Source organism: Truncatella angustata (assembly GCF_020726525.1).
Source record: "Truncatella angustata strain MPI-SDFR-AT-0073 chromosome Unknown BKA67scaffold_2, whole genome shotgun sequence".
NCBI classification, from domain to species: Eukaryota; Fungi; Ascomycota; class Sordariomycetes; order Amphisphaeriales; family Sporocadaceae; genus Truncatella; species Truncatella angustata.
The window spans coordinates 5,339,090-5,365,346 of NW_025763382.1; the positions used below are offsets into that span (position 1 = coordinate 5,339,090).

The following is a 26,257-nucleotide window of genomic DNA, read 5'->3' on the forward strand; positions in this document are numbered from 1 at the left end:
CGAGGTACGGAGGAGTTACCGCTCACCCCGGCATTTTTGACCAAATACCTACCTAAGGTTAGACACCTTTAGCGTGTTCCCCCACACCTGAACATTCCACCTTTGATCTTATAACCGTGCATCATCATCATATCTCCCAAAGAGCAGTAAGCTATGATCACAATTGTGCAGTCCGTATCATCGTACGCATTTGTAAGATTCGAACTGCTAGGTAGAGCGTATGATACCCTCGGGCTTGTCTTGGCTGTGGCATGAACAGATTTGTCATTGAACTCTGTGCACCAGTATCATCTACATGAGCATGCTGGACTATTAGCTTCAGGATGCCTGTAGAACACCACAGCTCTATGTTGGTATAGGGTTGAACGCATGGTTCAGATATGGCGTCTCAGTAGGTCTAGTTGCTAGTATTGTAGGGATTATTTCATCCCTGGCCGTGATGCCTCGAGTAGACTCGGGCTCGAGGGCTGTCTTGCCAGTACTCAAAACACTGAGGCGTAATAGTATCCCCCGTGATGACCCTAAAGCCCCGACACCCAGTATGAGTTGAGCATGGCTGAGGTTTCCGCAGGTCTAGCTCTGGGCAGTAGAGATACGTTCTGACTGGTTAGGCTGTGAGTCGCCATGCAATGTAACAGCACGATGCTGTCAGCAGCGTCGATCCACGTCCAGAAGAACCTTCGCGGTACCACCCTGGTCAAGCCGTCCCAGTCAGCAGCATTGGGGCAGAACTGCCGAAAGGCCTGATGTGCCTCTGCGACATGTTCACCTGGGACAACCCCAGCCCTCGTTGAAGAGGACAATTTTCTTCACAAGCCCTGGATTTATTTCACAACTAACAAAGTTCGTCATATGTATGGGCTTCGTAACTTACTCACTATCTTCTTGCGATCTTTTTAACCCAGATCCATCACGGTGTACGATTGCCAATACTGCACATAAAACTGGCGCAAGGCTGCTGCCTTGATTTTCCAAACCGGCTGGTTTGCTGCCCTGCAGCCTCTTGAAAAAATGGCAGAATCGGTACAAGAAAAACCAGGGCGAAGCCGTCAAGCCTCAATGGCAACGCCCTCCGAAGATGTAGATACGAAAAACCAACGTCGTTCTACAGCATCGATCCGGGCATCCCGAGCATGTACTTACTGCCGCTCAAAGTACGCAGCGTCGGCTCTTCATAGCGAGACCTACTATTGACTCCATTCGCAGACACATAAGATGTGATGGTACAATGCCAATCTGCAAGCGATGTCTCGCAGAGAACAGGTCATGTGTCTACGTTAAATCGCGACGGGGCATACGGGATGCCAAAGAGCGAAGTCTGATAGCAGACAATTCTCCAGCACAGCACATGATCTCAGAACCACTCTATATACTAGATAATGATGGAGCCGCCGGACCCAGAGCTATGTCTAGTGATGCCTCCCCTTCGTCTACCAGTGACGAGGATCCATTTGTTGCGGCGTACTATGCTTATTTCCACCCAGCTCACTCAACGATGCTTCCAAAGCATCGTTTCCTGGAATACTTGGAACACGATCCCGAGCCAATGCAGTTCCTGATATCGGCGGTCAAGTTCGTGGGTTCCTTGTACTTACCCCGTGTTCCCGCTGTGGCATTAAGACAGGCTGCATTTTCAGCTGCATGCGGTCCTCTTCCCGTGACACCACAGTCGGTCTCTGGACTCTTGATCCTCAGCATAGCGGCGCTGGGTGAGACGGAGTTTGGTTATCAGAGCGGATGGACAGAGAGGGCTATCTCCATGGCCCTTGAAATCGGTATGCAACACAAGACGTTTGCAGGCGCCACATCAGATCCGATTCTGGCTGAAAGCCATCGGCGGACTTATTGGGGCCTATACTTGCTAGACTCTTTGCGAGCCGGTTGTGAGCCTGGCCATAAACCTTTACTTCCCGGACCTGTTGGCGACGTCGATCTGCCATGCGAGGAATGGGAATATGATTCAAGGGTAAGCCTAAGCCACTTGTTGGGGTTCTTTTCTGTGCCAATTCGATCAAGTCCAAACGTAACTCGTTCCTTTGAATTTGCTTAATCGCAGACTACCGATAACACGCCTGGCTTTAACTATCTTCCTTTATTTTTTTCTGGCTCATACCTGTGAGAGTGCAATCAGTATACTGAACTGCAACTCTAGCAAATACCGACTCCAACGTCCTTAGTGGACTATGACCGACAGAATGACCTTGAATCGATTGAATTTTCGTCTTGGGCTTATCTGATCGACATTTGTCGTATCATGAGAACACTGAACGTACCATATCAAGACACGTTGGATGAGAAGAAGGTAGAACGTCTTGACCGTGTTGATGCACTCATTCAGGACTGGTTGGTCAGAGTTCCCCAGTGGAAGAAGGACTTGGAAGATTCCGACGGGTTTCCCGACATGATCCTTTCTCATGCGATAGCCCTGGCGCAACAGTAAGTTTGTTTCTCCCGAGATCCATCTTGTACTGATATTTGGGTAGGAATCGCCTCAGAATATACCAATGTACTTCAAGACAAGGTCTTGATCTCCGGCAAATCTTCTCTCTGGGTGTTGGTCCAGGACTGTCTCGGCAAGTGCAGAATGTCAAAACACCCGGCTGGAGTGATAGCCCGGTCGACATCCACGCAGCAAATAGTGTTTGTAACCTGTTTCAGTCATCCTTTCCCCTCGAGAACCTAAGTCCGCTTGTTGTGCCTGGGCTGTTTCTCGTAGCTGTTGCCTATCTCGATGCGTGCATCTTCCGGGGTTTCGACACACCTACGTACATGGGAAAGATTCAACTGTTACTACAACTGATGACTGCGCACGGAGGAATCTGGCCCATCTCGCGGAAGATTGCAGATGAGATCCGGGAGGTAGCGAGTGATTACTCCATCCCGCCTGAATCACTGGGGCGAGATTCTGAAAGCAAGACTTGGACACCGGACAGTCTGTCCAGTGTTATCCTTAATGGGGTTACAACGGCGGTGCAGTCTCAGGACTCTGGGTGGCTAAGTCTTGGTGATGTTAAGGATTGGGGTAGTGATTTCCGTAGAAGTTTGACCTGACTATTCAAATTTGCATACATAGTCAATACTACCGGTACTGTAAAAAAGAAAAAAAAAAGAAAAAACCACCATAGAATATTGACCATCTTAGACCTTTCGGCTCCACTGATTCTTTTATACGAGGTACGTTAGATACATGATCGCGTTCGACTGCTGTGATTTACAGTACAACATACGGTGAAGGCCAAGCAATCATGACACCTTGGCGTTGCAAACCACATCACAACAACTATTCAACAATGTACCAGTATGCGATGGTACGTGGATCTGGAAAGATGGAAAGTCGCTTCTGTGACCCTGGCTTCCTCCACCACCAACCCCCCCTCCAAGTCATAAGGTCCTAGATACCTAGCAGGTGATCAAAGTTTGACCCTGCCATGAGCCTGAGCCCGTACAGGTTTGCACCTGGAGTGCAACAATCTGTATCCAGTTATGTACTGGTTTTATGACTTGAGTTGTTGCCGTTATGGTATGACAGATGCTATGAAACGTTTCACCTGCTGTTGCTGAAGTGACACTTCGTCACAATTAAACCAGGATACGTATGTTCTTGTCGTCCACTACAATGAGAAATTGCCTCTTTACTGTTGCCGTCTATTCCTACCCGAAGAACAGGCAACGTTGACAACGCTTGACCCTCCTTGCCGTCAGTAGTAAGTTATACGTGAAGGCAAGTAGCAGGGACAAGGAAGGAAACTATCGCATCTTGTCTTGCCCTAAGCAGATATGGTGAAGAGGATGCTTGAATCAGTAAGCTCGAACAGCACCAGACTCTCAAGTAGGAACTGGGAGGGCACTTGATGATGTAGAATGGGATAGATAATTAGATGTTAGTCAGTCAGTTCACAATAATGGTAGTGGTCATTATGAGGGTACCGTAACCCCCTGACCTTAGGGGACCGACCGGCTTGGCAGGGGTCTTGGGTCTTGCGAGCTCCCCGCACTGACGCGCTGCCTGAGAGACGTGCCCCGCCAAAATCCGCCAGTCTAGGTACCTAATGAAAGTTGTTTCAACTACATAATCAGATGAAGGCACGAGGATATGGTTTTGCTCACCGTTCAACACACCATATCCAGCCGAATATGAGTTTCTCAATAGAGGTCCCGGGTGAGGCAAACCCCCTTACTTTGCAAGGTCTGTTCCGGACCTTGCAACTTGCCATTGCCCCGGACTATGCTCAACGCCAATCCGCTGGCCAGCAACTATCGTCGTGGGAATCCCATGCCGACTACTATCCATCTTTACAGCTCGTCTTTCTTGACAGGTCCCTCCAGCGCGAAATCCGATTACTTGCCATCACACAACTCAAGAACGGCATCGACAAGCATTGGCGACATCACACACTGCAGAATGCCATCCAGCCTGCCCAAAAGGAGCAAATCCGATCCCGCCTCTATCAAGGCAGCATAGGCGAGGAGGACCAACAGCTGGCTTTACACAATGCCTTGGTTGTTGCGAAGGTCACTAGAATCGATTTTCCCCAGGCATGGCCCGAGGCAATGTCCAGTCTGGTCTTGTTGCTTCGGGAAACGAAAGATAATTCTTCGAGCCTCGGCGGGGCTTTGGTTATACTGCTGCGAGTCGTGAAAGAGCTGGGCACCGCACGTCTACGGAAGTCCCAGACGGCCTTACAGTCTGTGACACCTGAGCTGGTATATCTGCTGGGCGAGATCTACACGAATAGCACAACTGCCTGGATCGCCTTCTTGACAAATGGCCAGGGCGATGAGGATGCTGCCGATCAGGCCATGCAGAACAGTTTGACGGCATTCAAAACCCTGAGACGACTTCTGATTGTCGGCTATGAGGACCCGCACAAAGACAACACAGTCCAACAAGCCTGGAGTTTGTCGCAAGCCCAATTTGGTCAGTTCCTGGGCTTTGTGAGTCATGACTCCCCCATACCAGCGCCGTACCTCGATGTCGTTGGAAAGCACATGATGCAGTTCACCAAATTGCATCTGGAAATGTCTCAGACGCACCCCGCAAGCTTCGCCTCCCTACCAAATTCGCTGGATCTCGTAAGATCATATTGGGACCTGGTGGCCAAGTTCGCCGAGGTATTTACCAAGTCTGGGGGCTTACGTCAGGAATCAGATGGCGAGACCAAGTCCAAGGTGGAAGGCCCCCTACTCGAGAAGCTTGCCCTCAAAGGTCTGCTTTTGTGTCGAGCTTGCGTCAAGATGGTAAACCAACCAAAACAAACGTTCAAGTACCGCTCAAAAGAGGCTAGGTCAGAGCAAGATGGTCTAGTTGGACACGTAAAAAAAGACTTGCTTAAGGATGATTTCATCGTCCAGATGGCCAATGTCATAATATCGCATCTTCTCGTTTTCCGAGCAGCAGATCTTGAGGCCTGGGAAGAGAACCCTGAAGAATGGGAACAGCAGGAAGAAACGCAAGGTAGTGCCTGGGAGTGGGAAGTTCGTCCGTGTGCTGAAAACGTGTTGAACCTGCTTCTCGTCAACTACAAGCACCTACTCATACAACCCCTGATGGCATATTTCGACACTGCAAGAAACCCCCAGGCCGACGTCATGGTGAAGGAGTCCGTCTACACTGCGCTCGGATTAGCGGCTTCTCATCTAGAGAAGCAGTTCAACTTTGACGAATTCCTGAAATCGACTTTAGTGAGCGATGCTCAACAACAAGGACCTCTCTGCAAAGTACTTCGACGCCGGATTGGCATATTGATCAGTCAGTGGGTGCCTGTGGGTATCTCCAAAGAGGGCCGTCCATTGATCTATGAGATTTATGGACACTTTCTCAACCCCAATGATAATAATAACGATGTAAGCTACATACGTAGAGCTTCCATAAATAAATCCTCACCCGAAGGCAGAACCCTCTCCAAGGACTTCGTACTTGGGAATGAGGAGCAAAACCTTTCCATCAGAAAATCCTCAATAGCTAACATGTTTTGCGATAGATTGTTGTGCGTATAACGGCGGCGAGACAGTTCAAAATGGTGGCGGACGATTTTGCCTTCGAGGGGAAAATCTTCACCCCTTATGCACAGGGTGTTTTATCAGAGCTCATCAAATTACTGCATCAAACAGACATCGACGAGACGAAGCTTGCTATTCTTGATACCACGAAGGTCATTATTGAACGGATGGAAACATACGTTAACCCATTTGCAGACCTCGTCGTATCGGCACTTCCCGCTATCTGGGAAACCGGGAGCGAACTTAGCTTTATGCTGAAGCAGGCCGTACTTACCATCCTACAATCTCTAGTGATGTCCATGAGACAAGAGTCGCAGCGATTCCATGCAATGACAGTACCTCTGATTGCCGACGCTGTGAGAGAAGACTCTGATGTTTTTGTCTATCTCATTGATGAGTCTCTGGAGCTTTGGAGCAACATTTTACACCAAAGCACAATACCCTTGTCTCAGGAGCTCCTCACCCTGGTCGAGGCAGCCTTGAGACTACTCAACGACCACACTGAACACCACCTCATCTACCTTACAATCACCGGGTCGTATGTACTTTTGGCGCCTCAAGTTATGCTTGAGGAGCGCTGGCGGCAACCACTGTTAAAGGGTCTGTCTGAGACATTCTCATGGCAACAGTCACGAGAGCAGCAAAATTCTGCAACGAAATATATTGAATATCTTACTCGTTATGCTGAAGAGCTTGGCGGTCTTGACGGTGTCAAAGTTGTCGTTCAAGATATGGTGTCTTGCGGCTTCTTGCCGCATATGTTCGAAGGCATTCACGATGCTTACATCGCGCGTCAAACCTCAGGCCCGAAGAGGAAACAGCCCAAGGTCAACAATCTCACGCTTACCGACTATTTCAGTATCCTATCTCGCATAGCCGTGATCGATCCCACCGTCTGTGTCGAACTACTTGCATCGCTGGGACCACTTGATCAGGTATGGGCCTGGCTAAGTGCCGAGTGGTTTGGTAGCTTTGATTGCATGTCGAACGATACAAGACGAAAGCTGAACCTTCTCGGTCTCACTCGCCTTATGGAACTTGGCCAGCCAATGCAGGACTTGATTCTATCAAAGCTGCAAGACTACTTTGCCATGTGGACCAGCGTGATCACACCAATCCTCGGCGAAGAAGATCCCACGCAAGATTTGTTGGTCATAACCGAACCGCTGGAAGCGACTGAGTGGGATACACCAAAGGAGCTACGAGAGAGGGCATTGAGGGAGAGCGACCCAGTCAACCGGGTGAACGCTCTTACCTTCGTCAGAGATACGCTAGCCGGTTTGGCGCAAAGAATCGGCGAGCAAACTGTACAAGAACACGTTGCCAACGTCGATGCGGATGTGCTCGGTAGTTATCAAAGGTTGGGCCAGCCTCAAGTTCACTCATAGCGTCGGATACAATAGTCTTTACTTCATGCATGCATGGTTTGCGAGGCGTTCAGGAGCGAACAACGTGGCTCGTGCCCGTAATCAATTTTGCATATAGATAGGTTGTGGATAAATATCCATCCAATCGTCGTATCGTGTCATGTTATTATAAAGCGTGAGTGAACTTTCACGTCACTCTATACAATAGTACAGGACAATGCATTATTCGTCAAATGAAACCTTGCAAAACCAACATGAGCCATGAGCCACGAGCCAACAAAGGCTGGGCAGGATAGTATTAAGCACTCATGATTCATTTGGATTGTTGCGGTATTATATGGAACATAGAAACAGTACCGACATCTCCCTGCCATCGAATCCCACGCGCTATTCCGCACGCAGTGGCCTACGATGAAGACAGTCGGATGCATCCATCTATCGAATTTTTCTTTCTTTCTGAACAAGGACATTGGAGAAGGACCTTGAGAAAGTCTGGCATGAGCAAGATTTCTTGACCACGCTGATCCTCGGCTTTGGGAACTACATGCTCCATGGCAGATCCGCTACTGTGATATTCATGATAGGAACGGCCGTTGTGGCGGGAGCTGTGACGAGGAGGATGAAGCGGGATAGCGATGTAGAGGAGGCGTACAGTACTCCTTTAACAAGGATGGGTATCGTGTCAGTATAGCCGGATGAACGACTGGCGTGTCATACTCCATGTTATGTTTTATGATTTTGAACTGATGAAAAAAAGACATGAGCTCTCACAATACTCAGGAAAGAAAATATTCTCCGTTCCATTTCATTAATGATCTTCATGAAACCGAAACAATACCAGTGCGTCTTCCCGGGTATTCTCAGCTCCAGTACATCCCAAACGCCGGTAAAGTTGCAATGCTGATAAACCCCGGCTCTATACTACTAGACGGAGAGAAAGAAGCGCTTAGTAAGAGAGAAACGAATGCTACAGTAGGAAAGTGGCTCCTGATTTCCCCTCCACATACACGATGCGAGTCAGTTAAAACTCGAGACCTATTTTTGTTGGTACAAGATTCTTGACCTTGAGCTGTCATTTCAAGTTCCAAAAGCCACGTGGCGGTCACCCTATGAGTAGAATTGCGACTTCTGGAAGCTCTCGATGGATACATCACCCGGCTTGCCCGTCACGGCAGGTGGCAAAGGCGTGCTGCTTGTCATGGAGTTGGTCCTGGGGCTGGCAGGCTCACTAGCTGCAGCCTTAATCGCAGCAAGCGGCTGGCCGGGGCGCTTAGCGACTTGAAGGAATGTCGAGGGCAGCCATCCCATACGACCATCGCGTGCCCTGCAACGCCACCACTCGCTAGGAATACCATTGGGGTCCGTCTTGGAGAGGACGGCAATGAAGTCACCCTTCTTGACTGCTAGATCGACACCTTGTACGTTATCCTGGGGGGTGAAGTCGTAAAGCACACGGCAGAACTCGAGCTGACTGGGGTCAAGTGGTGCATTGGCCTCTAATTGTCTGCGCTCCTCCTCCTCTCGGGAGGCAGCAAGCGACCTGATGATCTTGCTCATGACGTAGGGCAGGCCGAAGGCTGCGAGCAAAAAGAACATCAGCGGCTTCCGACTGGGTGTGGGTTGTCCTGGAGTGCCGGGTGGTGATTTCCGGCCTTCGAACTTGGCGAATGCCGCAGGTGTGAGTGCAGTTGCATCTGCTGGTGGCGGACGTCCTGTCAATTTGGCGATTAACGTCCGTATCCATCGCATGACTGTGAAGATTCCTAGTACGGAACCCAGCGTGTCCCTCAGGTTGCTGAATTGTTCTGCTACAGACACCATAGCTGATGAAGAAGAAGAAGAAACAGTCAGTCACTCGGCATCGCATCAAGTCATTGGCATCATTGACTTACCAAAAAAGCTCGAGTGTGTCGCCATGTACGTGCTCTCCAACATCTGCGCAAAGCCTCCGAACGCGCCAACTATACCCTCCAGCATCTGGAAAGTGGCTTGGGTGCTGTTGTTGAAGCTATTCGTCAAGCTGTTCGGGTTGTTTGGATCGTTGGGGTTCATGCCACCCATACCACCGTACATGCCGCCCATGCCGCCCATGCCGCCGTACATGCCGCTCATGCCTCCCATGCCATAGCCTCCGTAGCCGCCATAGCCACCGCCGTACATCCTAGACCCGTAGCCGCCCATACCTGAGTACGGCGACGAGTATGCCGAGTTGTATGCGGGGTTGTTCATCCGGCTGTACGCATTGGCGTTCTGGTTCACCGAGGCAGCGAGAGAATCGGGACGAGGAGGAATGACGGGTGTCGCGCCGGAAGACCCTGTTATTGATGCGGGCGCGGTCAAGGCGTTGGATGTTGCTGTTGGTACCGGCATGCCGGATGCGGTAGCAGTGGGCGCGGCCATAGCTGTTAACAATGACGTTAGTTCGGTGATTGCTCAACAGGCTTGGTATTTCGTTTGGTTCGTTCCTCCGATGAATGCGACCATGAAAGAGGGCAGTGAGGAGGGAGAGCGCACGACGCACGAGGGCGAGAGTTGCTCGCATCAGATTTGCAGTGTCGTAACTACGACGGCGGAGAAACACATTGTCAACATACCCGATGTAGCAGCTGCGCCGGCACGTTCCCAGGGTTTGGGCGGCGAGGCCATGCTGATTGAGGTTCGTCAATCCCACTGCTGATGGTGCAGTGCGTGTCGTGTAGTTTACTGTAGGCGCGAGATCCACAAACCGCCGGTCGCAAAAGCGACAACCTTGGAGTGCTAACTGGCCCTGACCCCCGACCCTCGTAAAGTCCGTCAGTCTGGGAGCAGATACGAGTTTGGATCGTCTGGTTTGTTTGAGCCCACGTCAATTCCGTCGTGTGGTATCGTGGCTCCTGGAATTTGACTGACCGAGAAACAGGAAGTGGATCAGCGAAATCCAGAGTCTGGGGGAATCATAGACTTGATGCGGAGGCAAAAGCAAAAGCCCGACTCTGACTACCTCCTTGTCGCTTGTGACGTGCCTCGGTATTGTTTGCCCATATCCACGGCTGAGGAGGTGCTGACGGCAACGCTACTGGCCCGGTCACGTGAACTCCTGCTTCTGTCCAACGTCAAGTGCTTGTCGCATTTCTTAGTGTTGCAAGCGAGGAAGTCTAGTTTTCTGGTCTTTCGCGATACAATTGTTCATCTCTGGAAATGCGTCCATATACTGCTGTACCAGCAAGATCGTGGCCCACGGACCGTGCGAAGGTATCCCATGCCGACTGCGGTACCGAGGCCACTTCAGAATGTCTAGGACAAAACTCCCAAGACCCTTGCATCCACGCACACAAATAGCCTTTGGTGCCTTTGAGAAGGGAGCCCCGCATTGGCCTGCAACAGTCTTTGGGAAGGGTAAACTCTAACGGCTTAGAGTTTGAGCCGATTCGAATCTACAGCACGGCCGAACCAGAGAGTAAGTCGCACACTGTAATCCAAGCCAAGTTGCCATGTTCCGGTGGTTTACCTTTGTTGTTGCTCCAACCGGGGCCAAACCGTCCTGAACGGCGCTCGTTCGTCAATATGCGGGCGCAATGACACTATATTCTCTTATTTGTTTTGTTCACATAAACGATAAACAGCGTTTTTCGCAGGCCTCATGTACACGCTTTTTCAACAGTCCTCTGAACTGGGCTCTGAGGATTAAATATTAGGAGGCGCTTATCCCGATGGCGAAAAGGACTGAGGAAAAAAGAAATTCATGTATTTGAACCCTATGTACTCCATGTCATTACTCCCTCCACGACACTGTTCTCCTCATGCCCTCCCCGGCTTGTTTGAGCCTCCAATATCCTCCGGCACTGTTCTCATTTCGCATCCTTGAACCCAGGCGCGTTCTTCGCAAACTCCTCCCAGGTGGTTAGATGGTCCTCCACCAAGCTATGAGTCCAGTCCAGCGAGTCGCCGCCGTAGTAACCAAACTCGTTCAACAGCCGGAAATTCTGGTGCATCTCCTCGATGACGAAGTCCGGGCTGCCCTGGCTCTTCATGTACGCCCGGAACTGCTCCGCGGGCACCTCGTAGTACCGGGCCGTCTTGCCGCTGTCGGGGAAAACCCTGGCGAACCCCTCCACGATCTCGTGGCCCGTCAGATACGCCGTGGCGCCGAGGATGCGCTTCCCGAGCACCGCGGACTCGTTCAGGACCGCCGCCTTGACGTACTTGCCCGTGTCGCTCGTGTCGTACACGGGGAAGATGGACTCGGGCGGGATGGGCAGCCCCAGGGTCCAGGCATTGTCCGGGGGCGAGGGCTTGAACGCGCCGCCGGGCAGGTTGCTCATGTAGAATCCCGGCATGAAGAAGGCGGCCGGGATGCCCAGCTCGCGGATGTACTCCTCAACATCGGCCTTGCTGTCGAAGTGGTAAACATCCGACAGGACGCCGTTGCTGAGCTTGGTGATGTTGTAGAGCGAGCTCCAGATGAGGAGCTTAACATTGGTTTCCTGTGGCAACTCCCGTCAGTCATCTCTGCTCTTTGGAGTGGAGGTCTCTGGTGTATAAACCAGAGCTTCTCACCTTGGCAGCGTCGGCAATGTTCTTGCCCTGCTGGACCTCTAGCTTCGTATCGAGGTGCTCCCAGTAGTTGGTGACAGCAAATACGGCGTGCGAGCCTGCGAGTGCTTTGACAATTGATGCCTTGTCGTTGATGTCGGCCTTGAGAAGAAAAGGTTATCACTTGGTGTCTCTTGCATGTTATGCCATTCGTGTTTGACTTACAGACACCACTTCGGCCCCCCTGGCGGCGAGTTTCTTGGAGGAGTCCTTGTTTACATCACGGGTAATGCCACGAACGGTCCAGTCATCCTTCAGCTTAGGGTCGCTGAGGAAGGTGTTGACGACAGCTCCACCTTGGTTGCCTGTGGCTCCAAATACAGTGATGATCTTCTTCGCAGACATGATCGAAATTAAATTGCGTTGAGTGGGTTGTTTTTCTTGGGGGGTTTTTTTTGTTTTGAAAACTAATACTTCGAAAGGCTTTCTTCTTGACTTGAGGTGATAGACGATCCCCCTTTGACAACGGAAGACCCCTCCATACTTATATCTTTCAGCTCGGCCGTTCAATCCTCATTGGTTGGTTCAGACACAACACGTCCCAGTAGTGACAGTGTGTAGGACTCGGGGATTTGGGGCTGAATAAGCTAAGCTACACCCTTTCTCCATGAGGAGTGCGGAGCTCCGCAGCCTACTGCATGTGATACATATGCTGCCCTAGTTGTGCAGTTACAAACCTATTACGGATCATCGTCCTCCAAACACTACGGGCTTCGATATCTAGGACATGTGCTCATAACCAATGGATTTGTCTTGTACGAGTATACGGATCCGTAATCTGAGTACGATCCACTTGTGATGATTATGAAAGCGGATGGCGCTCTAGACTAACCTAAGGTTAGTGGGGACTGCGAGAACGCGAAATGCCGAGCCCACTGGGAGAGCTGATCAATCGTCCCGAGCTAACTTATTGCTTAGCAAATCTGTGTGGCTTGCAGCGCCTTCGAGAACTTCTAGGCGCCTTCCTTTGCAGATGGCCTAATACTCCCACATGTCCATTCTTATCATGGCTGAACACTAGAGCTTGTCTCCTGGTAAATCTGGTGAATGCAATTGAAAGTGACCTGGTTGAGTGCAACGCGACCAAGACGATAAAGTTATCCCGCGCTCGGTTGTGATAGTGCTATGCTATGAAACCTGATTACTATACGCAAACAATCCAACCAGACCGTTCGTGCCGACATCTGACAAAGCTCAAAGTTTGTGAGGTTTAATGAGCCAAAACTATGTATGATTGACGACATGCGACGTCTCTATGGTCAAATTACTTGGAGCACTGTAATTACGGATCTCGAACGACTTTGCTTTATTCGATTGAAAACACCGAACATTATATGCTAAGAATAAGACAATAATGAGGATCGCTTGCGCATAGAAGTATATAGGGTATCTTGATGGTCGACGCAAGATATCCAAGAATAGGCAAGAATCGAATACGAACGATATCCAAATGAAAAAAAAAAAAAACTATCTTTAAAAACTTGAATCTACAGAACCTTCCTGCCTATAAACATACTCTCTTATTTGCTCGAAGAACCGGTCAGGAAGTCCATGATAGAAGAGACCAGGCTGGAGCCATCGTCCTCGTCGTTGATGCAGCTCTCGACATTGTCGGAGGTCAGAGACGTAGCAAAATCGAACGACGAGTCCAAGATCTTGATGGAGGCAGTCGAGGTGGATGACTGGAAGACAGCGGCCAGCTTGATGTAGTCGGTGGTGGGACGGTCAAAGTAGTCGGAGCTGCCGAGGGAGTTGGAGAAGTGGAAAGTGGACTTGGCCTTGGTGGAACCAGTAGTAAGGACCTCGAAAAGATCAGCCTCACCACAGCCGCTGCCGGTGCCATCGTCGGCACTCCAGCATGAGCAATCGCCGTACTGCTGGGTACGGGGGATCTTGCCGTTCAGGAGCCAAATGGCGGGCATGTCCTCATTCCAGCCAGTCTTACCAGTAGCGGGCATGGTGAATTCAAAGAGGAATACCTTGTCGGCACCAGCGAATCCCTGGTAGGCAACGGATCCGTCACGGTAGTAACCACAGTCGGCATCGCCGCTGGTGCACTCGACGTCTGACATGATGACGTACTCGACATTGTCACCAACAAGAACGTTGTCGAGGACAGTGGAAGAGTCAGCACCAGAGGTACCGTCGGCGCTGAGGTAGGAGAGACTGCTGCCGAAAGTGCTACATAACAGTGTAAGTAAAATGGGACAAAGTCGCGTAAGGCCAGGCGAAACTCACTTGTCAAAGACACCGGATCCAGAACCACCGTGAGCTCCGAGGAAGGTGACGCCATCAGCAGTCGCATCCTCGGCGTTGTAGTATGCGATACGGGTGTAATCACCGGAGACGGAGGTGCTGGTTGAGGTAGAAGCTGAGCTTGTCTTGGTCTTGGTGCTGCTAGACTTTGCGGCGCTTGTAGAAGAAGCCTTGGCAGTGCTGGACACCTCGTAAGCAGCAACCTCGACCTTGGCATCGCTGTCGCTGGAGCCATCCCAGGTGTTGATCCAGGTTTGGACCGTTCCATCGATGGTGGCAGTAACAACATCACCAACTGCGCGCGCGGCCTCGTGCTTCTTCTGGTGCAGGTGCTGATGGCCGTGGCGCTTGTGGTGTGATTTGTGCTCCTGTCTCTTCTTGGTCGATGAAGAGCTGGGGGTGTAGACAGCGAACTGCTTCAGCTGCGCAGGGCCACGGACATGGACGGAGAGCTAGAAAGGATGTCAGTTTCATGGATCGTGCAAGCCGGGCGAGAGCGTTCTCACCTCCTCGTCGAATGGAGCAATGGAACCACTGTATGTCTTGTTGCTGAAGGTGCAGTCGCCGGTGGTCGAGTCCATGTTGGTGACTTGTCGGTAGGATCCGCTGATGTCGAGACCAGTGTACGTGATCAAGCTAACGGCCTCGCAGTACCAGTTTCCACTGTCTTCAGCGCAGTCGGTTGCGCGAACAGTGGCGGCCGAAGCCAGCATCATTGCCGTTGTGTATTTCATCTTGGTTGCTTTCGTTTTCTCTCTCTTTTCTATCCAAGTCTACCCAAACAAAGCTTCGTCCAAATCTTGAGCCAGGCAAGATGTCTCTTTAAATAGTATCCACTATAACGTAGCTGGGGCGGTATAGGTATAGCTTTGCGCGCTTTGTGTGATTGAGAGTCGGCGGACAATTGCAGTCAAGTGAATGTGACTAAGACGGGTGAGCACTCGCAACAAACGGAGCGGCAACTCTGAATCGAATGATTGTAAAGAACGGCGTAGTGATATATCACCAAACAATGAATGACTAGACTGTCGCTTCCGGGGAGAAAAGAATCGACGGATAACAAAGCTTGCACAGATGACTTGGGAGGAAGTGGAGGGAGGAGGAGGGTCAAATACGGAGGGTTAGGTAGGAGATTAATGAGGGCTTGGCGCTACAACCATGGAGGGTGTGTGGGAATCCTACAATTTGTTTCTCGTTTCCACTCCCCAGTGGTTCTGATTCACGATCTTGTTGGTCGGTCCAGGGACCCATTGGCTTCGGATGCCTGCGTGGACGTCAAGGCTAGACCACAGAAGGCATCTCCACACGTTGCATCGAACAGGACTTGGGCCCTGTACCTGCATCGGCAATAATCAAAGACATGTGTGTTGTGGTAAATCTGGCGCCATGAGAAAGTCACTCGACCTGAAATAGCGCCAGGGGGATCTGCGGGCTATGCTAGCCCTGGGCAAGGATGTGTCAGGAACAGCCCAAGCCAAGTCGCCCTGTCGTCTGGCGTCTTGGGGGAGGCGGGCGTGAATCGATGACAATGCGACGTGGTGCGCCAATTGGACGCCAAGCGCCCACCATCCATTCCAACTGGTGCCGAGGAGATTGGGCCCTTCAAGCGTCTGATCCCATCCATTGTTCTGCTTGACAGCTGGATAGTGAGACACCCGTAGGACCCAACGTTTGACCATCGTCAAGCGCAGAAGAACAGACGAACTTTTATTTCTTCAGGCTCACAATCAAGCTTTCGTACCTGTGTCAGGTTGTGATCGGCCAAACCATCAGGGCACAATGAACTCCACGGCGGCGCAAAACGTGATACGATGTAATCGATCAGCGCAACGACCCATTGTCAAAGCCGGCACAATTAGAAGAAAAAAAATGTAATACTGATTAAAAAAAAAACATTCCCAATCCTCGGGCATTGCCGCAGTTCGCTACGTATGATCCATTACGAAAGCTGCATACATAGACCTCCTTCAGGAGTTTGATCAACCTGTCTAGGCACGAATCTGTATTTTAGTAGTATGCACGTGTAATGAGTCGCATTGTGGCAATGACCAGTGGGGTCCGTTACAGTAGCCGTGTGCATGTTGGCCGGCGCCAACGGCTTGGATTTGCTTGGGATTAATCTCCAGAAAAGTGTCCAAAGCATGGCAGCATGGTCAATTTAACCAGATCGGATTGGCAGAGATCCGTCCATCGAGTTGTGGAGGGCTTCATCTACCGTTTGATGAGAAAATGCACACCAAGAACAACATCTCATTAGCAGCCGCGAGTGCCATGACGAATCGCGGGGTATCTTATCGAACCACGTCTTTTCTTTAGTCGTCAAAGGAAATAATGCATCCAGCGTTGTTGGTGTTGTAGTCCATATCTGTGGTGCGACGCAATATCCATGTCGGCTTACTGGTTACTGACCGCAACTCCACGATGATAAACATAGCTGGAGTTGTTTTCCACCTGGACACGTCATCATGTGAGGAGCTGTTGTGGACTCTACGGAGTACTTCTAGTGATATTTGAGATCAGTGTCTCCCGCAAGGTGCCAACGCAGTGGTTATCTAGTCCTCTTGAGGCATGCAGTTGAGTCTTTCCCAAGTCAACTCTTGACAATCCCCGAACACAGGTTCTCTGGGTCTTGCAACTCTGGCTACAGGCTGTGATAGGTAGGCACAGAAAATTTCGGGTGCATTAGTTATGCATTGAAGTCGGCCCTTGCCCAGGTTTGAGGCAAGGAACAACCGACCGTCCAATAACCTTCCAGCGAGATTGAATTGTCGCACTCAGTTGAGTCGTGTGACGGTGGCATGTGAGGTCGAGGAGCCATCTCGGTCGTTCTGATAGGGTTTGCTGCATCCACTGCCGACCCGATGACGGATATGTGCATTCCACAACGAGCATTCTCTGTCCGAGTTCTAGAACGCTGTTTCGGTAAAAACATGTCATAGTTTTCAAGTTCATTCCTGCCGCTGCCTGAGATTTGAGATTCGACAGGGCACGAGCCAAACTGAGGCCCTAATAACCGCTCGTGTTGAATGGAAATTCGACATCCAATCGAGGCCAATTTCTTTTCATACGTGGGTACTGATCCGTATTTGAATCGGAAGTTCTAGTCCGATTGTTGTACACCTAGCGTTATCGTGCCAAGGTTAGTGTTCCATCACTTGCGCACGTTTCGGCGACCCCTATGTACGATGCGCGCTGCGGTTCGACTAAAATGCTTTGTATACAGCAGCACATCACATACTGCGAATGCTTAGGAATTGGCCTGCCGAATAGTTAACCTGCCCAGTGGAACGTTGCCAGAATCGGGGAATCCCAAAATCACAAGGCTACATGGCCAGTTGCGTTGCCGGAGCTGTACACATGTGATATGGCCCCGTTGTTACAGCGTCCTTAACAGCTCTCCCAAGGATTATAGTAGTTACATTCATCGATGGTTGTTTGCCAATGGTGGTGCTTGATCATCAGGATTTTTCGTGCATGAGGTACTGCGTCATAAGTGCTGCAACTTGCCAGCCACATCCTCGTCACCACGTGCGAGTAGAGCGGTAAGATAAGAAGTAAAGTTACCATGGATCATGCTTCGGATAGTTTTGTTTTACTTTCCGCCTCATGCAGCCACTACCGACCCGTCTGTGGCAAGCCGCCTCCGTCTGCCTTCAAAGCTGGTTGAAAATAAAAATAAAAGAGCATTTAACTACCAAATAGCCTCCTCATTGCCGAACGGTCCACAAAGTACGTACGGAGCAGAGCGCCACTGCTGGACATGCTATCGAAAAGGAACGAGTCAAGTCTATGAATACGATGTCTTTCAAGTGCTCGATGGTCTCAAGTTCTCAGTCATGGTAGAATTACATCCTACATGCGCTATGCTGCACGTGAATGATCATGGTTATGTTAGAAAGAGATTTTCCGAATGAATGATCCGGATCTACTCCAAAATTTGAGAACTCACAGCGAGATTACCCTGTCCCCAGCAATCATCTGTTTATCTTCGCCATAATTCATTCATGGCAAATACACCTTGCAGCGACCAGCTGTAGTCTCGATGGCACTCTCTAGCGTACGCATCAGTGGTGTTATAGTAGATCTTTCACGGTCGTTGAGCCTTTGGGCTGCTGCCGCCATTAAGATTACTGTCCAAACGCTGCTCGTGAGAAATCACAATATGAGTTGTCCTCGTAATGCAAGCTAAAGTGATATTCCCCTTTCGGAGTCGTTCAGTCGATTCCGATAGTTTTAGTATATCCATAGCTAAGCCTTCCTCGTCGATCTGGAGATAAAGGTCCTTCGAGGTTGTTCCATGTGAGACTGTATACGATATGACACCGCTTGCTCCGTAGCTAGACCGCTTCGCCCCATTGGCGTTTGGAGAAGGTAAATATCTCAAACCCGATGCCGGTCGAATCTTCTGAATCCAAGCGGTCTCCTTCACGGCCCGAGGAAGTGTCGGCATAAACGCTACGAAGAAGCCACATGTCATCTCGCCAGTAGCCCACAAGCCGACTGGCCCGATATTGTATATTGTATCTGATGAATGTCCGAAATCGACGGTGGTCTTAAGGCGAAAAGATGCAGCAAACAACAGCGCTTTTCGCCGAATATAATAAGTACGTGCAGTTGTTTGTATTCAGGTGGACCTGAAAGCTAAAATATGTAACAAGATTGGTTGAATACTCACAGTGTACCAAGGCCAAAACAACCGCCAATCCCAGCTGTTTTTCATTCGACATATTCAGCGTCCAGATGATCTTCTGGGGCAATAGAAATACTGCTACATCCGAGACGAGATGAGTTGTGGCGGAAGTAAGTTGAAGTGCGTCCAGTGGGATGAAGCATGCGTTGGTAATGGTGAAATTCCAGATAGCCTCATGTGGTATGCATTAGAAGTTCAGGAGAAAAATGGCTGCAACTCCGAATGCAGCTTGCAAAGCGATGACTGCCATGGACGCCCACCAGAAATAGCTACTTGTGCGAGTACCTATCGGGACGAATACGCGGCACCACTCTACAAGGATGGCTATTTTGAGCAGTGCGAGAACGACAGAATAGAAAACACCGAATACGAAGACGTACTAATACGAGTCAGATAGGATTGGGGCGTCAAGGATGCGAACAACTCACGTAATAAGGTTGAATTGTGTCCCATAAGAGAAGATAGGCGAGTAGAATCAAGACTGAGGAGAATGGGCATTAGCTTACGAGCATTCCATCTATGTAGACAAACAAAAAGAAAGATTGAATATTTGATCAAGTCAAATGCTAAGGCTATATACGCCGAGCATGCAGGCATCATATGTAGAAATTTGTGAACCTACTATCCTCGCCATGAACTTTTCTGGTCAAGTGGACTTGACCGCAGCTACGAAGCAGAATGCAAAGGGTAAAAATTGCCACCATGAGGATGAAAGAGAACGAAGCAACTCTATTCCCAATCGGAGGGTCGTCGAAGTTGGGGATGATTCTGTCTGGAGCGGGCAGTGCAGGCAGTTGGGGTTGCTAGAACATCACAAATAGGCGCGTACCTGATCATTATTTGAACCAGCTCCATTATGATGATCAGTCCAGCATACTAACCTCTGTGCGATTATTAGTTATAAATTCCAAAGTGGTGAGATTTCAGACCCAGCTCCATCATGCTGCTGTTGCGTCATCTTAGCTCCAACATATTTGCTCTAATTATAATATTTGTTCGGTCAAGTATTTAGTCAGAGGGACTGAGGGCGGGTCAGTCCATGTCTCCGGGATGATGGTAACCAATGATACGCCGAGCATGGAGATGATCATGGAACGTTCTTGACTTAAATCTCAAGAAATTCTCATACGAGGAAATGAAGGCAAAACGAAAGGCTTACGGTTGCTACCGGCTCGCGCAAGGGAGGAAAACCCCTACACTTGTTCATGCGTAATACGGTTATATATGTTTATACGATGACGAAACACAACAAAGGCTTCTCATCAATCTGATAACAACATCATATTCTCTATCTGTTTACAACAATATTCTATTGTTTTAATACCTTTTAAAATTATAATCAAGGTTTTATTTTAAGTTAAATATAAGCCTTTTTAGTGTGAGTTGGGCGAGAACCGTAGAGTTTTCCCTCCCCTGCGCAAGCCGCGTAAGGAAGGATAGATAAAGAAGATGCCTGCAGGACGAGGATCCTAAACCGCATGGTGTGATCAGATATACCTGGTGCAGCCGTGTTTGCCCAGTCCCTGTAGTTCCGTTGGGGATAGCCACTTTTGTGAACTGTCATCTTTGATTCATAGCATCTAGAACGGTCATGAAACATGATTCAAAGTCCCTTGGCACCTCGATGTTACCTGTCAAACAAAAACCCTCAAGTTTCAGCAAAATCACTTTCTTATTCGCTTGAGAACAATTATTCTGACCCGCAATCATCGTCAACGCCAAATACCCGTAAGGATGCCTACCAAGAAAGTGACCCAGCTTCACCCTACGGTCTGGGAGTATGGCCCATAAGAGGAGCGATTTAAAGTCTCAACTCTAGATCGGACACCTGTAACTGCTTACAATCACTATGTTGTGTTTTTTTCGCGTCGAAGACGCCAGCAAAGATAAGGCAGTCAACATACTCGTAGAAGGTCTGGCAAAGACGTTGAGTTAGGCGAAACACTCATGCGGAACCATCGAGCAAGACCCAGAAGGTGGTCGTTCGTTCGTGAAGAAGTAGGACTTAACAATCAAAGTAGTCATACAGAAGCTTGATTCGCCCGAGGAGAACCATCCCACTCTGGATGAAATTGAAATGGCTCACTTTGCTGCACATGCATTAGGCGATCTGGACTTGTGGAGTACGTAATCCTTATTTTGCTGTATTGCTAGATTGTGCTTTGGACAAAGCAGCATTCAAGCGTTCGGGCCGTTGATACATAAGCTTACAAAATAATTAAACAGGTATCCCGTCAATGAGATGGGGTGAACGACATGAAGCAGATACCAACAGCAGCCCAGAAATTGCAGCATATCAAGTTAACCTGGCCCGCGGTGGGATTGTCTTCAGTATGCACTCGAATCATTATGCAAGTGATGTGGTGGGTGGGAGTAACTTCACACGCCGGCTTGCTGAGAACTGCTGTGCTATTTCCAACAATACGCCGTTCTCAGAATGGGATCCCCGCTTGATTGACGTGACCCATTTCACTAAAGATTTACCAGAGGAAGCTTTGGTCGATGGACCTCCCTTACAACAACGCCACGCAGACCATCCGGAACAAGCATGCGTCGTATTTCACCTTCCTCTGAGCAAAGCTGCACAACTCAAGGAAATGGCAATTCCGTGGACAGTCGATCTGGTTCCGCATCAGATTTCGACGTTCGATGCTACATGCGCTTACATATGGCGTATGCTCTCCAAGGTACGCGCGCCATTATATCGCCCTGATTTGTCCAAGAAGCTGTGGTGGGCCGAAGCCGTCGACGTGAGGGGGCGTCTGGAAAGCCCTCCGTTTGAAGAAGACATTATGAAGCGCATGATGCGCAACATCTTGGCGAGTGCCTTCTCTGACATGACTGATATCGAACAACTAACCGCGGCTGAAGTCATATCCGACGCCCCTCTCGCCATATTAGCGAGATATATCCGCAGGTTGACGAACAGCTGTACTCAGCAGCACTTAGAAAGTTTGATCGATGCGATTGCGAAGATCCGGGATAAACGATCCACCAGCCTGCGTGTCGATGCGCATCCATCGATGAGTATGTTCGTAACAGATCACCGTAAAGGCGACATCAGTAGCTTCGACTTCGGATTCGCCAAACCCATTACTTATCGCCATCTATGGGGTTCGTTGATTACCACAGGTCTGATTCTGATTTACGCCCCGATCTGCTCAGACGCAAGCCCAGATGAGGTCTGCATGTTCACGATCACCAAGGAGAAGGAGCTGGTACCAAAGCTCCTCGAGGACCCAGAGTGGACCAAGTATTTTGAATATCGAGGTGTGGACTAAGCCATAGATAGGTATGATCCATTGCAGAGCAGCGGTTTCATTTAAATGTCAATTAGCGTATTCTAGCCTATTGGAACACACTTTGATACAGTAAATAAAGTGCGTAGTCTAATGCCGTCTTTGATCGACTGGTGGTATGTCTTGGTACCGACCTTCACAAACTGATGAACCTTTTTATTTTTATTTCTTTTAAAGGAAATTGAAGATTGAAAAGCAGTATTCTGGTTGTTAATTGTGTTGGTGTGTTACAAGCCGCCCATGGTATTGTAATCTCTTTACAAGCGTACAGATCCACACGTTGGTGTGTTCCTCTAGGTATAGTAATAACCATCAGTATCGTCAATCTCATATAACAAACCACAAGCTTTGCAAAATAGTCCATAAAAATACTTATCTAGGCATACCCTAGAATCGGGTATAACGACCCGCAGAAAGCTCTTCTTAAACAAGTCCTCAATGCTCTGGTTAAGCTCTCGTTTGATCGGCAAAGCTGTTGCCCCGAAAGAAGAAAAACACGATCTTGTCTTTAAGCTATGTATTCTCTCTTATAGGGCACTGGGAAACATTGTGCACTTAGAGAAATGATGTCCGGAGTTTACAACGTAAGCGCACGACCCGGAAGGGACCATGTAACTATCTGAAAGTTGTCCTTTATTCTGCTTGGTCATCAAACCATGTTCATTATGAATGTGCCTTCCCATAAACCAGCAGGGAATTTGGTTTTTGTAGTTAGAGAGAATGATGTGCGATAGCAGATACTACCATGCGGTACCGCTCTGTTTTGTGAGATTCGTTTTGTCATCCTGGCTCAAGATTTTGGATCATAGCATCTTGGCATTGTTAGGTGCACTTTCTAATATCAAGACCTCGATATCCATTCAAGGCTTGATTTTTCACTCAACCGTTCTAATGAAACATGTCCTATATATGTATTAGCTGTTCTAAGTCTCTCGTTTCATCGCAGCCACACGATTCGCTTTTCTGAAATATGTGTGGTCGGAGAAGATACATATGGTAGTAGCGACAAAGGTCTCCAGAACCGAACAATGATTCACCGGTAATTATCACCCGTCTATTATGCTATGATATTAAATGAATTAAAAACGATAATCCGAGTCCATTGTAGCACTTTGTACATCAATATTCAGATGAGTCTCGGATAATACACTATTCTTAGGTGAGCCCTGTGACGTATCATACCAAGTGAGACGCCAAAGAACTAGTCCACATACATGCAACTTCAAACCACAATAATATCACTATTGTACCCTTGATTAAAGAGGGGAGGAGGGGAGGGTTTCAAGCTAATGAGTTCGTTGTTGTAAGATGTGTCTGTTGCGGCTGCAAGTTTTACGGCGATTGTTGTAACCTCGGCGCTGGCTGAGCGTACTACATGATCCTGAAAGTAACTTTTTTCCCGTCTGGATTATGCGTAGCCCTATTGATTTTTCTTTCTTCAACATGAATCAACTTTGCCGGGCACACGAACTCGAGGGGCTAAGATACAGTCTATAGGGTTTTAACAGTGATCGAAGCGATCTCTGATGTATTGAAATGGTACTTGAGAAGTTAGATTTGAATCAAGCTTCTGTAGTTAATATTCGTCATGCAAAGTGTGCCATTGTGACTCTATGTAGAAGGGCTGATACCATACTATGCTTAACCTTGACGGTTCACATCAACCTATACAAATTTGGCCGTGGTGTAAGTATGATTCTGTAGAGGTTCAAGCCATGCTATCTGTCTTGCTCCCGTAGCTTATATCCTTCTTCGTAGGTTGTACCCTTGGACCTGTGTATACCCCACTGTAAGGTGTATTATTTTACAAAACTATAGACGAGAAACGATATAGTGGAATCCCAACAACTGTCCCAGAACATATTTTGTAATCTGCAGAACCCGCAAGCTGCTTTTAAATACCCGACCATAATACTTAACATCGAGACCATTAGTGACCTCCTCGCGTACATTAATATACGTATCAAATCCTTCTGCCTTCGGCGAAACTCACATATCGCTTAACAAACGTCCAACCGCGAAATACATAATCTTGATCGATGCTGGCTTAGGGCAGGAATATGCTTGCGGATAGCGCGATAATATGTGAGTTGTAGCCCGGTCTCCTGCTTACAGGAAACCGAAACGTGGTTCGAAGAGCATTCATCAATCGCGATTCAAGCGAGCTTGGCGGCCATTCCAGCTGAAAGTAATTGCGCTCGTGGTTAATTAATGGTAATTGCTCACCAGAACCGCTTCGTCAAGTTTCCATGCCCGCCTTTCTCTTAACCATTGACGGTAAAAGTTGGACTTGCCTGCAGGAGTTCGATCTCTTCAAAATCTTGATGGAAGATTGATCTGCTATGGCGACATGTCGTGATTTGGATAGTCACAGTGTAGACTCCCAAGATCAAATTGTTTGGTTTGAGGACTTGTTCGATTCTACTGTAATGCCTAATGTTGGTGTGTGTGGACGCTGTCAGGCTAAGCGTTTCAGATGGGTCAGCGGGTTCAGCTCGTCAGCCCGTCAGCCCGTCAGCCTGTCAATCAGCCCACCAGCCACCACGATTACTACGTAGTGCTTGTCTCATTCTATTTTTTGAGAGTCGACGTTAAAGGTCTCCACGTCAAGGTAACTTATAGGGAGCTGCGAATTCTTGACTGATGAATGCGCACATATTCGCAGCCGTTAATGCTTAGTAGTTGCGTTATGTCGGTCTTGCAACGTCGACTCATTATCATAGTAGTGGCGACAGTGATTGACCATGTAGTTCAGTAGACACAGGACGACAAATCCTGCCGCTTGGGTTCCTGAAGATCCGTACTCGCTGTGCGCCACCCTCTCCCCAGGCAGCCCAGGCACTTAGAGCACTTAAAGTTCACCAGCAGCAAATCGTCTTGCAGCATTAGCAGCAACGCTCAACACAGCCTCCCGGTGTCCATTAGTGTACGGGCACGCTCAACGCCTCCATCCGCGTCAACAAACAAAGATCATCAGATGGATAAGCTTTGATCGGACGAACCAAGTGTGGCTGCACACGTAAGGCACGGTCACTTGGTGGGATTGTTACGCCGCTATGCAGAGGCTTGGCTCCTAGTTTCATAATCGTACTGAGCGACGCACATTCGTATCTTTCAACGGCGCCTCCGTATACGAATGCCAATTCGCAACACTTACTACGAGACCCGGCGCCATTTGAATAAATGTATACAGCTGCCTCACTCAAAACCTGTCCCCCATTCTATTGCAACCTAACCTAGTCAAGCGTTTCATCCTCTCGGCCTGACTAAGGATTCGGCCTGGGCGAGCTACTGGGGCTGGTATACCAAGGCCTTTGCGCAAAAAGAAGCTTAAATTCATTTCGGCCATATCCACTTCCCAGGGCCCTTATCTTCAGGGTGTTGCCTTGAGGAAATCTTCCCACCTTCAACCTCTTCTTTTTTGAGACTGTTTCTTTCTTTCGGGTCGTGAGAACACCAATAGCCAGCATGCAGTTTCACGTCATCTTGTCAGCATTTGCTAGCATTTTGTCGTTGAGCGCATCCGTTGCGGCTTCACCGATACGATGCCCAGATGTGAGTGGGCTCAATTTTTGTCTTCGAGGCCATGTGGCAGAATCTAACAAATAGAAACAGTCTCTCCGTGATGGTATCCTAAAAGGAGAAATCCCACCAGAGTCATGCTGCAGTTATGGTAAATGCCTTGGCGACGTGCAGATACAATCGGGCTGAGCTGGACGCACATGATACTCTACAATCTTGACACAACACGAAGATATCAGCAGCAGACGCTACAATCACGGCGCAACGAGATACGACTACTTTCAATCAGCATTTGCATTGGCGGTGTTCCTTTCTAGACTTCTCAAGACTTCGGCGCATAAACAGCGAGCGGCGTTTGGGGTGTGTCTTCGTGAGCGACATTTCGAACACGACAAGCGCGTTTTATAAACCCTTTCAGTACAGCTGGCAACGGAAGAAGCCCGACGAATCTGTCGAGCGATGGGCAATGAAATATTTGTTATTTTGTTGCAATCACCAGTTTCGATCTGCGAACGTGTGGCGGTGAGGAGACATTTTGGCGGAATATCAAC

The 26,257-nt window shown here is 49.0% G+C and overlaps 7 protein-coding genes across 7 annotated transcripts; 3 read left to right on the top strand and 4 right to left on the bottom strand.

Moving 5' to 3' along the window:
* Window positions 1-1,011: 1,011 nt before the first annotated feature.
* Window positions 1,012-3,051, top strand: BKA67DRAFT_533032 (uncharacterized protein; the record flags this gene model as incomplete). The annotated part of the gene is made up of 4 exons (XM_046099643.1): window positions 1,012-1,154; window positions 1,207-1,966; window positions 2,153-2,436; window positions 2,484-3,051. 4 exons carry the CDS (start codon window positions 1,012-1,014, stop codon window positions 3,049-3,051), a joined length of 1,755 nt encoding a protein of 584 aa, XP_045962077.1.
* Window positions 3,052-4,134: 1,083 nt separating this feature from the next.
* BKA67DRAFT_512120 (putative importin 11) lies at window positions 4,135-7,388 on the top strand (the record flags this gene model as incomplete). Its single annotated transcript, XM_046097447.1, has 2 exons — window positions 4,135-5,844; window positions 5,982-7,388. 2 exons carry the CDS (start codon window positions 4,135-4,137, stop codon window positions 7,386-7,388), a joined length of 3,117 nt encoding a protein of 1,038 aa, XP_045962078.1.
* Window positions 7,389-8,474: 1,086 nt separating this feature from the next.
* On the bottom strand, window positions 8,475-10,013 carry BKA67DRAFT_656088 (Peroxin 13, N-terminal region-domain-containing protein; the record flags this gene model as incomplete). The annotated part of the gene is made up of 3 exons (XM_046106885.1): window positions 8,475-9,190; window positions 9,260-9,769; window positions 9,962-10,013. 3 exons carry the CDS (start codon window positions 10,011-10,013, stop codon window positions 8,475-8,477), a joined length of 1,278 nt encoding a protein of 425 aa, XP_045962079.1.
* A 1,181-nt stretch (window positions 10,014-11,194) lies between these two features.
* On the bottom strand, window positions 11,195-12,284 carry BKA67DRAFT_656089 (NmrA-like family protein; the record flags this gene model as incomplete). Its single annotated transcript, XM_046106886.1, has 3 exons — window positions 11,195-11,830; window positions 11,904-12,041; window positions 12,105-12,284. The coding sequence occupies 3 exons, from the start codon at window positions 12,282-12,284 to the stop codon at window positions 11,195-11,197; spliced, it is 954 nt and encodes a 317-aa protein (XP_045962080.1).
* A 1,175-nt stretch (window positions 12,285-13,459) lies between these two features.
* Window positions 13,460-14,908, bottom strand: BKA67DRAFT_513215 (putative TOS1-like glycosyl hydrolase-domain-containing protein; the record flags this gene model as incomplete). The annotated part of the gene is made up of 3 exons (XM_046097549.1): window positions 13,460-14,120; window positions 14,178-14,647; window positions 14,702-14,908. The coding sequence occupies 3 exons, from the start codon at window positions 14,906-14,908 to the stop codon at window positions 13,460-13,462; spliced, it is 1,338 nt and encodes a 445-aa protein (XP_045962081.1).
* A 3,323-nt stretch (window positions 14,909-18,231) lies between these two features.
* On the bottom strand, window positions 18,232-18,896 carry BKA67DRAFT_556553 (uncharacterized protein). Its single transcript, XM_046102162.1, has 2 exons — window positions 18,871-18,896; window positions 18,232-18,779 (listed from the first exon to the last, which is right to left on the bottom strand). Exon 2 carries the CDS (start codon window positions 18,670-18,672, stop codon window positions 18,283-18,285), a length of 390 nt encoding a protein of 129 aa, XP_045962082.1. The 5' UTR covers window positions 18,673-18,779; window positions 18,871-18,896; the 3' UTR covers window positions 18,232-18,282.
* Window positions 18,897-20,962: 2,066 nt separating this feature from the next.
* Window positions 20,963-22,166, top strand: BKA67DRAFT_591102 (uncharacterized protein; the record flags this gene model as incomplete). Its single annotated transcript, XM_046104669.1, has 2 exons — window positions 20,963-21,008; window positions 21,112-22,166. The coding sequence occupies 2 exons, from the start codon at window positions 20,963-20,965 to the stop codon at window positions 22,164-22,166; spliced, it is 1,101 nt and encodes a 366-aa protein (XP_045962083.1).
* Between the last annotated feature and the right edge of the window lie 4,091 nt (window positions 22,167-26,257).

Bases quoted from the DNA above. Each gene is read 5' to 3' on its own strand.
- BKA67DRAFT_556553 (XM_046102162.1), bottom strand. From the start codon at position 18,672: ATGACATGTGGCTTCTTCGTAGCGTTTATGCCGACACTTCCTCGGGCC.